Source organism: Manis javanica, chromosome 6, assembly GCF_040802235.1.
Source record: "Manis javanica isolate MJ-LG chromosome 6, MJ_LKY, whole genome shotgun sequence".
NCBI classification, from domain to species: domain Eukaryota; kingdom Metazoa; phylum Chordata; class Mammalia; order Pholidota; family Manidae; genus Manis; species Manis javanica.
The window spans coordinates 66,007,968-66,025,096 of record NC_133161.1 but is presented as its reverse complement, the minus strand read 5'-3'; the positions used below and the strand labels follow the sequence as shown (position 1 = coordinate 66,025,096).

Sequence of the window (17,129 nt, the reverse complement as noted above, 5' to 3'; positions counted from 1 at the left end):
CAGCAGACAGCCTTGCTCCCTGCCTCATAGAGTTTACAGTCTTGCCTGATAATTAAAAGCAGATTTTGGAATCATGTATACTGAAGTTCAAGTCGTAGCTCTGCTACATATTAGGAGTGTGCCCTTGAACAAATAATTTAATCTCTCTGAAGGTCAGTATCCTCACGAGAATAGTGATAACAATAGTACCTACTTCAATCCCAAATATTAATGTAAGGATTAGCTTAGAAAACTTTAAAACTCTTACATATTAAGCACTCAATAAATACCTACTAATACAATCAAAATTATTTTACATGAATCCTGCAGTTGCTAAGTATGTCCTGTTAAAGAGTTTTACAAATATGGTAGCTTCAGAGTGAATGGTTTAAATTAAACAATGTGGGGAGAGGCATGCTGCCCAGAGTACATTTGTATAATAATCAGCCAAGGTGGAAGTGCAAATAGAGAGGTTTTAAGGATCTGTGTGTTCCAAGCTGCTGAGATAGAGATTTAATGCTCAAGAGCAATTATTGAGGGGCATTTAAAAAAAGAGTGATCCAAGGTGTAGTTACAGTAATATTCCACACCATCAGTATATATTCTCAAGGTCTTCAGTTGAACAGTCAGGATGGCAGATGATTGTTAACCAGATAAGATAAAGAGCAGGTACTTGGGTTAGATGAATTCTACTTCCAATTGATTAGGACATTATCAATGGATTATTTTTAAAAGACAGAAATGCTCCTACAAAAGACTCAATGTCCTTTTCCAAAGACCATGAGAACCAATTACAACTATGACATACTGCTTTGGCTTCAAATGAACACCTCTAATAAAAATATATAATGGAGGAACCTAATTATCAGTTAACACAGTCTGATCAGTGAAATCCTTTACTTGAAGCATTAACAAGATAAAATCTGATTGTACAATATCTTATTACTTTCCTGAATAATTTCAATTGTGGAGCCATAAAAATGGCTTCCATATACATTGCAAGCATTAAAGATAAATATGCTAAATAATAATGAAAACTGTCCACAATATATGCCAACTACTTTAACTACAAAGCAATTATAGTTCTGATTCATGGGGTATTTTTTACTGATAACACTTTGAATATCCTTGCACAAAAAACAAATAGATCATCCTGGAGCCTGAACCAATTTATTTTTCATGAATCAGTCATCGAACAGACAAACACGAAACTAGTGGTAATCATGTAATTAAAGATGATAGCTGACAGCTCCACTTTAGGTCATGGAGCTGCAATATTCATTCGGTCGATCAGATTTATATCACTGTTGTTTTAAAATGAGAGTAGTACTAAACCTGAAACCATTTAAAATTATTCAAGCAAAGAAACAAATGTAAAGGACTTTCAGTGGAACCTTTGTTGGTCCTAAGGTAAGTCTTTATGTTACTTCTAAATAATTCAGGAACTCACCTTGTTGATTTTTTATTATGACATTTTGGTGGAACATTTTCTTACATTGTTTGTGATCCTTCCCACCTTTATTATGATTTTTGTTCTCAATGAAATCACAGACTTCACAGGATCACTCTGATCTGTGTAATTGTGGCTTGGAAAGCAAGCAAACAAATAAGAATTTCGTGTTCTGGCAATATTGTGAAAGTCCTCTAGGTACAGACAGGCAAGTAATACAAGTTTGTCTTTAAAATGAATTTTAAAGGCATAGCTGAGGTTCAAAGAAAAATCAGGGAAATCAGAGGGTTCCAAAACAGAAAAAAAGCTGAACGTTAGAGGCAGATGCTATAGCCATTCTGGGTTTAAAAGTCTGGTTGTGTGGTAGGAGTGAGTATAGGAAATCTGAAAGGGAAAAGAGAACCAGAAACAAGGACTTTGGCTCATTCAGTGGAAAATGAGAAAATTAGAATTGAGATTCCCACAGAAAGCTAGGCTCTTTAAAGTTATATATCTTCAGTGAAAGGGCAGGGTAGAAAAGGCATCCCATCAACACAGTGATGTGAATGCCAAGATTCTTGTCTGCCTAACTTAGGCTCTAAATGGGCCTGAAACTTCCTAACCTGGTACTGTGCTTTGTATGCATTTGTGGTTTCAATTGATACCACATAGGTGATCCAGGGACACCTTAGTCAACACAATAGCATCAAGGATATGCCTAGAGTACATAAGAGACACAAATGGAAATTCCTCTCAAACTGCCTCCACATAGAATTTCACAATTAAAGCCCTGATGACAATGAGTTTAGATGCCAAAATGTAAAACTTACAAGAAAATAATTCACAATAAGAGTCAATCAATATAACATAAACTTCCCCAATAATGTCAAGAAATAGAATAAAATAATAAAGACCAAAAATATGAAGCATACTTTAAATGCTTAATCATCAAGAAAAGAATAGAAAATATAAGAAACAAAGAGGACATTACAGTAAAAAGATAAGTCTAATAAAAAAAGATTAAAATATAACTTTACAGTAAAAAGATAAGTCTAATAAAAAAAGATTAAAATATAACTTTAAGAAAAAATACTTGAAAAAAAATACCTATCAAGTTAAAAATACAATTAATAAGTTAACATTGTATACTGTATATTATATAATGAATAAGTTAAAATATAGAAGAACTGATGCCTTTATGATGTTAAGTCTTCCAATTTATGAACACAGTTTCTCTATCAGTTTACAGGCCTTACTCATTTATTACACTTTGCTTTATTGTTCTTTGCAGATATTGCATTTTTTACAAATTAAAGGTTTGGGCTTTTCTGCATTGAGCAAGTCTATCAGTGCCATTTTTCCAGTAGCATTTTCTTACTGCATGTCTCTCTGTCATATTTTGGTACTTCTCACAATATTTCAAACTTTTTCACTATATTCTATTCGTTATGGCAGTCTGTGATCAGTGATTACAGCTTGCTGAAAGCTCCACTGTTGGTTAGCAGTTTTGAGCAATAAAGTATTTTTTAATCAAGGCATATACTTTGTTTTTTCAGACATAATGTTTTTGCACACTTAATAGACTCTAGCATCATCTAAACACAACTTTTATATACACCAAGAAAACAAAATATTTATTTGGCTCATTTTATTAAGACATTTACTTTATTGCAGTGGTCTGCAACCAAACCTGCAGTCTATCCAAGGCATTCCTGAATGAGATATACTTATTCCTTCATCCATATCTGGTAGTTTTCGGGACACAAGTCCTATACATGTTTTATTGGATTTTAACCCATGCATTTCTACTTTTTTAATGATTATAAGTGTTATTGCATTTTAATTTTAGTTTTTATGTGTTTGTTACTAGCATATAGAAATAAAATTGATTTTGCATGTTGATCTTGTATTCTATGACCTTACTGAACTTACTTGTTAGTTCTAGGAGATTTCTTACCAGTTTCTTGGGATTTTCAATGAAGATAAACCTGTCCTCTGCAAATAGGGACAGTTTTATTTCTTCTCTTTGATATCTATGTCCTTTATTTCCTTTTCTTGCTTTATTGTGCTGGTTAAGACTTCCAATACTACACTGAATAAGACTGATGAGAGCAGACATCTTTGACTTGTTCCTGATCTTAGAAGGAAATATCCAATCTTTTACCATTACGTATAATGTTAGCATTGGTTTTTTGTAGAAATTGAAGAAGAAGAAAAAGAAATTGAGAAATTCCCCTCTATTACTAGTTTCTGAGAGTTTTTATCAGGGCTAATGGGGGTTTTGAATTTTGTCAAGTGCTTTTCTGTATTTTTTTTATATGATCAGGTGATCTTTCTTTAGTCTTATTAATATGTGTTACAACTGACTGACTTTCAATTATAAACCAGTCTTGCATTCATGGAATGAACCCCTTTTGGTCATGCTGTGCAATTCTTTTTATGATATCACTGAATTCTTTTTTATCAACATTTTGTTAAGGATTTTGTGTCTATATTCATGAGGAATATTGGTCTATATGTATTATCTTAATTATCTTATGTATTGTCACTGTCTTGTTTTGGTATCAGGGAAAAAACTGGCCTTATAAAATAAGTTAAGAAATGTTCCTCCCTCTTCTATTTCCTGGAAGAGATATGTAGACTTTATTGTATCCATAATTTTTGTGTCTTTTAAAGAAAATCTAAAGCAAGTATAACAAAATGTTAAGATTTGTCTATCTGGTATTAGTTTACTTAATCTGTCACTGTACTTTTTAGTACACTTCAAGTATTTCATTACTTAAAAACATATTAAGAACTAGAATGAAAAAGTAAAACTCATTCTTAAGTTTATTGATGATTTCAGAAAATGTATATAATAACAAAACACAAAGCTCAATCAGAATAAAATACTTATACACTTATATTAGAAGAAAAAAAGTTAAGACTTCTTTTCCTGACATTTTCAGAACTTTATTTCTGTATTTCCAACTATGAAAATCACAGGGGTAGGGAAAACCCAATCTTTTAATTTCACCAAAAGTAAACTTTGAGATGATTTTGAATTACAGATGTCTACAATTTCTTTGCCTGCTGTTCTCCCATAGGGATACAAACTCTTTTTGTAGTTGATTATAGTGTGAGCTAGTCCTATGCTGTTTTAGCCAACTGTATCACAGAAATGGTATACAATTTCTGAGGCTAAGCCTTAAGTGATCCATGGTTTCTGCCTGTTGGAACACTCTTGTTTGGATTCAAGCTGTCATGTTAGGAGGAAGCTCAAGCAACCACATGTAGAGGTCCATGTGGAGCAAAATCCTCCATGTGGAGGATTTGGACAACAGCCCCAGCTTAGCTCCCAGCTAACAGCTTGTAGAAGTGACGGCCATATGAGTGAGGCCATTTTTAACATTCCAGCCATTCTAGCTCTCCAACTCATTTCACAACATACGGAACTCCCTAGTTAGCCCACAGAATCATGAGAAATCACAAACTACTGTTTTAAGGCATTAAGTCTTGCTATGTTTTGTTATGCAGAAATATGTAACTGAAGTAGGCATTCAAAGAAGTTAGTGGTTTACTTTGGGGAGAGAGGCATTACCTCATCTATTTCATATTTAAAGTATTTGTTTATATAAAAGCACTTATATATGGGATTATAATGATGGTGAATAAGACATTCAGTTGTGTGGATAGTTCCTTGATTGTGGATAGTAGTGGCAAATCCTTCCTTGATTAATTGCCTGTCCCTTTCCTATTATGGCCATCATCACCCCCTCCATTATGAAAGAGTTCTAGTGTATTCAACATACTACCAGAGGTATGATTGGTCTTTTCCAAAAAAGAAGACAGCAGACTTCTGTGTAGCTTTTGCAGGTTGGGTGCTCAGCAGTGGTGGTATCCAGGTTAGTTTTGTAGAAAGGAAATTCATGTTGGTTACATGTATAACCTCTATCCCTGCCACTCATTAATACTGAATGGATGGTAGTGGAACTGGGAAAAGAGGTTGACTGATACCCTTCATCTTGCGTATTTAGGGCCCTCTCTAAATTGCATGCCCTTTGGTGAACATTCACATAGGACACAAATATCTTATACTCTGTGTTCATGAGGAGACATAATGCTTGCAGGAGTCTATTTCCAGCTGGGCCAGCATAATGTGCTTGATTTTGTTCTTCCCTAGCCAACTTATCATATTGCCCAGGGGATATATATGTGGCTTGCGGGAGAAATAACAATGGAGTAGATGCCAAGGGAGTATAAACCAGTTATTTATGCAACTCTTTGTGTTTTCAGGAATTAGTAATGGACTTCTACTGCACACTTCTTAAAGGAACAAATAACACCCAGTTCATAAATGAGCATGTGTGGCCATGGATTGTCCCATGTGTAGCCATGCAGTCTCTCCTAGGAACCAGTAGCAAGACCAAAGCTGTTTGGGCTTATAACTTATTAATTTATAAAGTTATAAGTAGGCATGTGGAAGAGTTCTTGTATATGCTTCAAAATTCTAGGGTTCTTTTGGACAGTTCACAATGTGCTTTGCTTGAAATATGAAGCTTATTTTTATTCCTATTTATACAAAGCTTTGTGAAAAGATTCTTTATTGTTCCCATTAAAAACTTTGCAAATTCTCCTCTGCACTCCAACTACACATGGCAGCTTAACTGGGCCTTGCCTTGTTAGCTGATGTCCCTTCAGTTTTCTAGGTTTCCAGCCTTTGCAGTAAAGAACCAGCAGTGTCTACAGCAGAACTTGTTTTCTTCTTCCTCAGTGATGTACCTTTAAGAGCACAGTCAAGTTAGCAAAAACTGAGCCTAGATTACCAATCTCTAGATAATTAGTCTGGTATATCTTTCCTCCATACGATACTCTCTTCTTTGAATTAGCATATTCAGACATTAGGAAAGTCTAACCCTCAAGCAATATGTTGCCATTTCATTCCCAGAGTATAGCAGGGAGGCATATATTTCTGTTATCATTTTATTGCAAGGAACTGTTCAGTGCCAATCCACATTGGGAGACCAACTATTCACAATCAGTTGTACTGTGTTGTTTTTTTTCATTGTCTTTCCCTAATAATCTTTTCCTATTGAGGTTTTTGGGGTTTTTTTTTAACCTTTTGACTTCATTCGCCCATTTCTCCCAATCTCCACCCTGTCTCTGGCAACTGTTCTCTGTATCTATGAACTTGCCGTTTTCTTTTTTTAAGATTCCACATATAAGAAAGATCATGTGGTATTTGTCTTTCTCTGACTTATTTCACTTAGCATAATGCCTGTGAGATCCATCCATTGCAGATCCATCCATTGCAAATGGCAAGATTTCATTCTTCTATGTAGTTGAATAGTATCCCACTGTATATAATATATATATATATATATACCACAATTTCTTTATCCATTCAATCATCAATGGACACTTAGGTGTTTCCCTATCTTGGCAATTGTAAATAGTGCTGCAATGAGCATGCTTTCATTTCCTTTAAATACTCAGAAGTGGAATTGTTGGATCACATGGTATTCTATTTTTAATTTTTTGTTGAACCTCCATTCTGTTTTCCACTGTGGCTGCACCAATATATATTCCCACCAACAGTGCTCGGGGGTTCCCTTTTCTCAACATACATGCCAACACTTGTTATTTCTTATCTTTTTGGTAATAGTCATTCTAACAGGTATAAGGTGATATCTCATTGTGGTTTTGATTTGTATTTCCCTGATGATTAATGATGCTGAGATCTTTTATATGTTCCTGTTGGCCACCTGTATGTTTTTTTTTGGAAAAATATCTATTTAGGTCTTATGCCTATTTTTTGATGAATTGTTTGGTTTTTTGCTCTTAGGTTGTATGAATTCTTTATACATTTTAGATTTTAGCTTCTTATCAGATATGTGACTTGCAAATATTTTCTCCCATTCAGTAGGTTGCATTTTTATTTTGTTGATGGTTTCCCTTTGCTGTGTACATTTTTAGTTTGATGTAGTCCTGCTTATTTATTTTTCCTTTTGTTCCTTTTTCTTTTGGTATCAGATTCAAAATCTCAAGATCTATGTCAAGGACCCTACCACTAATATTTTCTTCTAGGAGTTTTATGGTTTCAGAGCTTCAATCTATTTTGAGTTAATTTTTGTTTAAGGTGTAAGGAGATGGTCCAACATCATTGTTTTATATGTAGCTGTCCAGTTTTCCCAACACCATTTATTAAAGAGACTGTGCTTTCCCACTGTATACTTGTGGCTCCTTTGTTTTAAGGTAATTGACTATATATGCATATGTTTACTTCTGGACACTGTTCTGCTCCATTGGTCTGTGGATCTGTTTTGATGCCAATACCATACCATTCTGATTACTATAGCTTTATAATACAGTTTGACATCAGGGAGCTTGCTGCCTCCAGCTTTGTTTTTCTTTCTCAAGATTGTTTTGGCTATTCAGGGTCTCTTGTGGTTCTATTCAAATTTTTAGATTGTTTTGTTCTACTTCTGTCAAAAGTGCCATTGAAATATTGATAGAGATTGCCATTTGTTTTTATTTGTACCCCAGTGAGTTGGCTACTGTTCTTTTCTAGGAGAATAATGATTACTTGAAAAGTTAAGAACATTTCTATATCAAAACAGTCATGTTTTATTTATTTTCTCTCCGGATATTTTTTGATAGAAATGTTTTTTTTCTCCCAAAATAGTAAACTTCAAAGCTACATAAGGTGGAAGCTGTGAATAACACAGGTATTATCTGACCACCTTCATCAATCCTAGTTTTAGTGTTTACTCTTGATTAGGTAATGAGCTACATCCTTATTTCAGTGATTTTCTCATGGTTTCAGGAAAATCAGTTACCAAGTATGGATATTAGGCCTGAATCCATTTCCCCTATCTCCTAGGAAACTTTGGCACATGAGAACTCTTTTATTCTTAAATATGCTGATTAATCTTGTAAGAGATCACAGTAAGAGAGAGCCAGTTGCACATACCATATTTCTGTGTGTGGCCCTGTTTCATGTATTATGCAAAATAGTACTTGGATCTGGTCCTTGCATATTTATTATCATTTATTATCCAAAAAGGTGCAAGATGGCTTAATTTAACCATTTAGTGAAACCTGAAAGAGCACAGAAGAACTATATTTGTTATTTTTATTCCATCTAGAATTTCTTGCTACTTACTGGCTGGCCTGGCTCACCAATTCCAATTGGTCCTGGAGCCCCTGTTCTTCCTTCCTGTCCCCTTTCCCCCTAGACAGGGAAACAATCAAATGAAAGTTTCAGTTTTTAAATAAAGAATAAATATGGTACAAAATACTCTGGAGCATGCAACAAAGATAAGTAGCAAAATAAACTTTTCACATTCACAAAGATAAAAAAAATTATGGAGGAGAAATGGCTTGAATTTAAGTGAACAAATTATCTTAAAATGTTTATCATCCCTTCCTTCTGAAGGCAATATGGCACTTTCAGCTCTCAGAAACAATTGTGAAGAAATTGGCAGGATGGACTGTATTCAGTTCATTTTCGTTACTGAGATAACTCAGCTAGCCATGTGTGTGCTGTTCCCTGCCCCCTCACCACCATCCTGGGATGTTGCCCCTTCTGTGTCCTCACTCTGTTCCATGTCACTCTCCTTTCAGTTCAGTGTGACACTTGCTGTCCTTCAGAATCTTTCTCCACTAACTGCCAATATAAACTCTACCTTCCATGAATTCTCTATGTGCTTATCATGTAAATGCTGTCTGTGGTTAACACTTGATACATTACAAGTGCACTGTTTTGTGCTGCTCTCTGTTTTAGTCCTGCATCAAAGTCTTCTTGACCTAATGATCTAGAAAAGCCATTTAAAATAAGTACTTCTGCTCTATTACATCCTGCTTGATGCAGAATATACCAGGGTGTTGGGTGTTCCAGTCCTTTCTAGCTCCCTACAAAGCTTTCTGTCAACATGTACTCATTCAGTACCATTGTCCTGGTTTCTGCTCCTCTACACTTATTTAATGTGAATAGGTCGTAGTCGATGTGTTAAGATGTTTCACATCCTAAAAACATTTTTACATGTTAACATTTAAAATCCATGAAAAGTCAACAATGGCAAGATGGTAGATATTTAGAGACAAGATAAATGTTCATTCCAACCAAATCAAAAAATACGTTGATTATTCTTGTGGTAGCTGAGCAAAGTCCAAGTCACAACTCTCCGATCCCCATCAACCAATTCAATAATCATCAATGGGCAAAGAGATAAGAATTTTTACCTTAATACCTTGCTGTCCAGTACCAGGGGCTCCTGGAGGACCATAAGGACCAGGAGGACCTGGCTCACCCTAGAAGAAGAAACAGTGATAAGTTAGGTTAACTCAACAGAATTTGCTGAGCAGCTCTTAGACATATAGTGATGCCATAGGAGCTTTGAAGGCCTCAACAAAGTCAAGCACACAGTCACTGCCCTCAAGTGTTTACAATCCGGTTGGAAAGACAATATACCCAGAGTTAAAATAGCCACTGAACACAGTAGACACAATTCTAGGGTGCACAAAAATGTTTCCTTTTTAATTTTCAAAACCAGAATAAAAAATAAACAGAGTAATAATGAATATATAACAATGAATCCAGGATTATATTTGTCTTTATACCAACTCAGTTGTAAAATATAATTTTTAACTTTTTTTATAGAGGAAGGGGCATACAAAGGCAAAAGCTGTTAGGATCCATAAAAGTTATAATGTGTCCTCACTCATTAGTTCAACAAATCTTAAGTGCTTATGGCAGACACATTTGTTTCCCACCCAATGACCATCTTCTCTCCTCTTTCCTTTTCTATTGTAGAAGTCTGATCTGTTCAAGTCACTAGACAGCTATTCTTTGCCCTCAGGGGTGTAGGATGAATGATAATTGGTCTAATACAAGTCTGGAATCTCCCTCCCCTTTGCCACTAATTAGGTTGGTTCCTTGGCTCAGTTCTGACAAATAAGATGTGCAGAGTTGGACTGGGTGCAAAAAAGAAGGCTCTGTCTCCTTTCCTGCTTGGGGATGTGATAGCTATCTTGTAACCATGAGCAATGGTCTCTATATGAATGCCAAGAGTTGAAGAGGACGACTCATAAAATATTTTAAAGTGTCGTTGAGCTACTGATCCAGTCCTGGACTACTTACCTTCAAACATTCTATTTATTCAACAAGAATCTTATGATGTAAGCCACCATTAGTCAAGGTGTCTGTTACTGGAAGCTAGGAGCATTTTTAATTAATACAGTTTAGTATGTGGCAGGCCCATTACAGAATTCAGGCATTATAGAACTGAACTAAACCATTGACCTCCAACTCCTACATTTCACAGGAGAGGAACTTGAGTCCCAGAGAAGTTACCTGGCCTGCCCAAACCCCACCTCAAAATCACTCACAGGAACATGGCTCTTCAGGTTTCTCAGGCTTCTGGGCCAGTGGCACGTTGATAGGAGAAAGGAGAGTGGCTATTGATTACAATTTCTATTCTTATAATACTAACTTCTTCTGTTTATCAAAATAATGTATCTTGAAGAAAATTCACCATATATTGAAAAGCACACATATAAAAAAATGGTAATTACCTGTCTATTACTACTATTAATTTTGGGTGTGTTTGCTTCTAGTTTTTTATATACATACATGTACCTCTTATGTTAAGGAAGGTTTCTGAATATTCTTGTGTTTGAGTTAATGAATACTTGCTATTTAAAATTTCATTCAAATTACAAATTTCTCTCTTCTCTCCATCTTTGTATTAACCAACAGTAAAATGGGACAGGAAGTTGAGATAAATCTTCTCCCAGATCCCAGATTGAGGGGAACAAAGGGATTTTCACTAATGTTAAAGCCTCAGTTCTCCCAGAGACTTGTGATTTTGGAAGGGACACAGTAATTAGAGTAATTCTGTTGATATGGTAGAGGCACTACTTTAAAGGCTGTTGATTCTAACCAATTGCAAAAGGAAAAGAGCCAAATCAGCTCCCCTCAAAATGTGCCCAGGCTCACAATGAATCAAAACAAAGGGAAAATCAGATGATTTCCCTTAAAATCTGAGTTTCCTCAGAATCAGGTGATTTGTCTGAAAGTCAGCTGCTTGTGAGAGTTTATGATGCTGTGGCATCGGAGTGGATGGAATTTAAAAGTACCTTCTGGTTATCCTCCTGAGTGCATGTTAATCTGGGAGATAAATCAACTTAAGTTTTTCTTTTTAAAATTAAAAACAGTTATTTTTTCTATATAGATTAAATTTTCTGGAGCAGTCAGGTAATTACCATCCTTATTTTATATACCTTCTTGGCCATGGAGTTTCTCTACATAATATCAGATTCTCCCTAAATTTGAAGTGTTGTCTTCTCTCAAAGTTTGATTCAAGTACTACAGAACATTGTTTCAGTTGCCTAAAGACTCCAAATGTTCACTTCAAAATGTCTTTTCCTTACCACTCCTTGTGCTGTCCACTCAGGTTGGAATCTCCTTGTCAGTTCTACCGCGTATGGGGGACTGTTTCCTGCTCTCAGCAAATAACACCAGATACATGCTATGTGGAGGGTAAGGAAGTAAATACAGGGAATTTGAAGACATAATCCATATACTCAAAAAAGTTGTTTGAGAGCTAAAACACACCATTCAAATAATAATGATAATAATAATAATAATAATAAGCCCAATTTCTTTTGTTCTAGTCATTCCCTATCCCTTCTATATGGATCAGATAGCTTTAAAATATATTATGTATATATATTATATACATATTATTTGGAGGGGAATTTGAGTTTTTTTAAGTAGTGGAAGCTCTGCCCTACCTGGTACTTATCTGTTTGATCTAAAACAAAGAAGAGCACAGCCTGGTGAGAAAGTTTCCTCTAACTATGGACAAGGCATTGGTTCTGTTGTTAACGTGAAATGTGTGAACCAGGAGAGTCAAGAGAAGCAACTACCTTACCCTTGAGCTTGTGAGCTTCCTTTAACCTTGGTCCAGGACCAATCCAACTGGGAGATTTCTTAATATTACTTTTTCAGGGGAATTGCAGGGATCTAAAGGTTATGGAAGGATTACTTTCCCTTACCTGAACACAGCCCCCCTCGCAACCTATCTTCACATTTCATCTGCTTAAATTTACTTCTCAGGAGCCAGCATTTCAACATAGGACCTGCAGACCAGTATTGGCCTACACTTAATGTTTATTTATCCCTTTTACTTTACCCTGTCCCTTTCCTACTAAGATTCCTGACTTGGTAAAGGAAGGGGTCCTGATTGTAACCATAGCTGGGTAAGATAGCATAGGAAGAGAAGAGTCAGAGTGCTACACAGAATTATTTTCTGGGAATTCACCAAGGCACCATAACCCTCATAAGACTCCAAGCTTGATTCCTTTTGTGCTATTATTCCTGCCTCAACCTTATGCACAAACACACACACAGATTGAATGTCCCCAGTAGTATTTACAATTTCTCTACTTCACCCTACTCAACTATCTTAAGCAAATACAAGGAAGACTGGGTTAAATTGGAAACCCCTAGAAGACTCTGTTTCTCATGACTTCCACATAAGTGTGAATATGTATGAACATGAGTGTAAGTATGTGTAGGGGCATTGAGTAGGTTATAGACCTCAGAATTTGGTCCTCCTCAGAAATTAAAGATGCCTATGCCATGGGCCTCAAGATGAAAGAAAGCCAATGCTTACTAAAACCTACTAGTTCTAGCACTGTCCTGACACTTTATATATATTATCTCATTTAATCTTTCAACAATCTTAGGAAATGGATATTTTTTCCCCATTCCATGATGTAGGAATATAATCTCCACTTTTTAATCCATTTTCAACATGCAGGGAATCACAGAAATAAACAAGTCTGGTTGAATCCCCTCTATCATTTACTAACAGTTTGAGCTTTTGCAAGATCCCATATGCAAAATGAAGATAATTATATCTACCTTATAGGGTTGTTGAGGGAATTCAAGATATTGTCTGTAAAACATCTAAGTCATAACCAGTCACATGATAGCTTTTAATACATGTAGATTCCATTGTTATTCACCAGACTTTCACTGAGCAACAACCTGGTACTGAGAACCTGGTTACCTAATTATAGACATAAATCAAATTGCAACTGCACTTTTCAGGCACTTACAGTCTGGCTAGAGAGACAAAAGAATAAATAACTACATTTAATCATGTGAATTAGCTTACAATAAATATTAACAGAGCATATAAGACTCTGAGGCAGAAATGTGTAATTCTACCTTAAGGAATTAGGAAAGTTTCATATAGCAGAGGAGATATTCGCTCTGAAAAAAGAATTAGGAATCATATCTACTCTGGTAGGAAAGAAGGGACGAACAAAAGTTTAGGAAAAGGAGGGTATGAGGCATAAAGTGATGTACAATATTCTGGGGAAAGTAAGCAGCTCTGTGGGCTCAAGTAGACAGGCATGAGGTGAAGGTAGGGTCACTGGAGCAGCACTGTCCTCTAGAAATGTACAATGAGCCACATATACAATTTAAAATTTTCTAGTACCCACATTAAGAAAGTAATAATATATTTTACCTAACCCAATATATCCAAAATACTATCATTTCAACATATAATCAATATAAAAATCTTACTAATGATTTTGTTTTTCATTATTTTTCAATATATGTCTTTGAAATCCTATGTGTATTTAACATGGCGCATCTCAATTTGGACTGGCCACATTTTAAGTGCTCAGTAGCTACATATGACCACTCTATTGGACAGCCCAGGTTTAGTGACTAAAGTGGCTGGATGCTCAGATCAAAACCATGGAGAGTACTAACATTTACATTGGGTGGGAGTGAAAGGACAGAGATGACTTGTGGGGAGCTGCAGAAGGCACTGGCGGAGAAAAAGCAATGGGAGCTGGATAAAACAGTTTAAAATAAGTCAAGAAAAAGAGAGTTTCAAATGCACTCATAATTTCCGAAGACAAACTTATAATCTTCCACTTGCAGACCTGATTGTCTTCCAACATTCTCTATCTCAGGGAAGGGCACAATCCCTCCAGAACCTTGGAGTCATTCCCGATACCTCACTTCCTGATCCACCATATGGAATGATTGTATCACCAACACCTATCAGTAAGCCTCCTAAGTCTCAAATCTACCTACTTCTCTGATCCTCTACTGTGCCTCTACAGTCCACACCAAATTAACTTTTCTTGCTCAGACTGTAGCAAAGTCCTTAGTACTCCACATGCATCCATTTTTGCACATTCCAATTTATTCCCTCCAATGCTGCCAGAGAAATCCTTTCATTTTAATTTTAATCTGAGTAAAACTCTTCAAGGCCTTGCCCTTAGAGTAAAGAAAGAGCTTCTTACAAGTCTCATGAGTCCCCAAACAGTGTGGTCCTGTGGCCTTTCCAGTGCCATCTGTCCTAGCAACATTGGCATTTGTCCAGTTCCTTGTATTGGGCCGTGCTCCCTCCTGGCACAAGATCTTTGCATGTGCTATTCCTTCTGGGATGTTCTTTTCTCCCTCTTTCCCTAGTCAATCCTTATTCATCCTTCAGATCTTACTTTAAGCAGCATGGCCTCAAGGAGGACTTCTCGGGTTGGTGAATTCCCTATTCTGGAGGCACTAATAGCATCACTTTCCTCTTTTTCTGGGCAATCATTATCATCTCAACATTTATTCATCATGTCTTCCCTGCTAGACTGTGGGGAGGATATCTTGTGACTTCGCTCAGTTTTACTAATTGATAAAATTCACTTAACCTTCCATGCGGTAAACATATACTGAGCAGCTGGAGGTGAACAAAACCGGAAGCCTGGTCTGGGCTGGGGCGGGTATTGGGAGTCTGGGAATGCTCCTCTGGAATTTCCTCTGGTTTACACTTAGTCGTTGAACCAAGAGCAACTATATACAAATTACACAATGATATCAAATACCTTTCACACATTTTCTCCTGTAGGCTTCCCCAGGTACAATTAACTTCTATTTTCAGTTGAAAGAGTAACAAAATCCCAGTAGATGGCCTGAGGTTACACTGCATGAGAAGTTCAAGTAGACAAACCCAGCACTCCTTATTCCTGACCCTGGCTGTAACCAAAATCAACATCCTTCCTTTCCCTAAGGCAATAATAAATGGTTGTCCAAGACTGAATTTTTTTTGAGGACAGAAGTTTCCTTTTCTTCAATAACACAATTATAAACAATTCCATCATACCTTGGGCTCTTGTTAACATTAAAAAGATGTTTAAGCAACTTCCTTTTATCATTTCCCAGATATGTATAGCACCAACTTTAATATTTTAAGTCTTGTGATATAGTTATTCTCATATTTTGCAAATGGAAGGAAATGATAGATGAGCATTTTGTAGGTACAAAATGATTCAAGTATGGCTAACATATTTTTAGCTGAAACTCAATGAAGTGATGACTATATACTAATGGATTGAGAGAAAAGTCAAGAAATGCCCCCTTTTTTTAGAAAGAAGTGGATATGGGGACAGAAAAGTAGTATTTATCAAATACTTGCTAAATCAGGCTCTACTTTTAGTACCTTCTCTTGTTTCAAAGGAAGTGTTACATATTAAGAGACTTACTTTTAGAAAACGTATTTGGTGAGACTTGTTCTACATTTATGAAAAGAGGGTTGTCAGAAAACTTAACTGCTTAGTTACAGCCAGTGCATACAGAACTTATGTAACAGGTGCTGTTCTAAGTGCTTTATGTATATTAACTCATATCATCCTCAAAACAACTCCAACTGCAATTACTCCATTACATGAACGAGGAAACCGAGGCATGGGGAAGAAAAGTAACTTGCTCAAATCACAGAACAAATACAATACAGGGCTGGGTTTGAACCCCAGTCATCTAGACTGAGTGCCTTTGTTCTAACCACCATAGAAAACTGCCTTTTGGGGTTTTTTAATGCTTCTCTTAAGGCATTTCAAAAGTCATTTGATTGCAGACTAAATTCATATCTTTATTATAGGATGAAAAACACAAATGTCAGATAATCACAGTCTATCCATAGTTGAAGAACCATCATATAAAGACAAAGAATCTCTGATATAAAATATAAGCTAAGAAAAATTACACTTTTACAAGCCAACTCACATGCCTTTTCAGGCACATGAAGTCTACCTGTATCAGTGTTGTCACTAAATTAGTGGCCAAGGTAATATAAATGGTAAGTGGCAATACTGTGACACACAGCATAGCTCTACATATAAATCAGGTCTTACCCAACACCTGGTTTGGAACCACCATTATTTCAAATCACCAATTATAATCTTTTTTGAATACTACCTACTTGGTAAAAGAAAGGACCATAGTCCACATACTCTACCTATTATGCCTCCCAAAGAAGAAAAACTCCACAGTAACAGAGAATTGATGACAAAACTATAGTATTGTACTGGATTTCAGTAACTTAACTCATTTTCTTGATTGCTATTAGGTTATACAACATAAAATTGATATTATTCAACTGTGCTTGACCTATAAAGATGATTCATATGGTTCAATCTAATAGGAAAGTCATACTATTTTACATGTAATAAAATCTAAGCAGTTGTGTGCCATTTTCCCTAAAAGGAAGGACCACTTCAGTCCACCAAAAAAGCTTCTAAGAATCTGAGCTTTGGTGGACATTCTGGACTCCTCCAGCACAAATGAGTTGCTGGAAAATATTAGGGTGAACCTTCTCCGTAAAAATGAGAACAAGGACGTCAATTTATGAAAGAGGTGGGTTCATATGATAGTATGATAGTG

The 17,129-nt window shown here is 35.9% G+C and overlaps 1 protein-coding gene across 6 annotated transcripts in view; it reads right to left on the bottom strand.

Moving 5' to 3' along the window:
* COL28A1 (collagen type XXVIII alpha 1 chain) overlaps positions 1-17,129 on the bottom strand; it is a 185,470-nt gene that overhangs the window by 125,566 nt on the left and 42,775 nt on the right. For all 6 annotated transcript variants that reach the window (XM_073238793.1, XM_073238792.1, XM_073238791.1 and 3 more), the window contains exons 12-13: positions 9,632-9,700; positions 8,553-8,621 (exon numbers count right to left, since the gene is read on the bottom strand). In XM_073238793.1, coding sequence (XP_073094894.1) covers positions 8,553-8,621; positions 9,632-9,700 — 138 coding nt within the window. The remainder of the gene's footprint in view (positions 1-8,552; positions 8,622-9,631; positions 9,701-17,129) is intronic.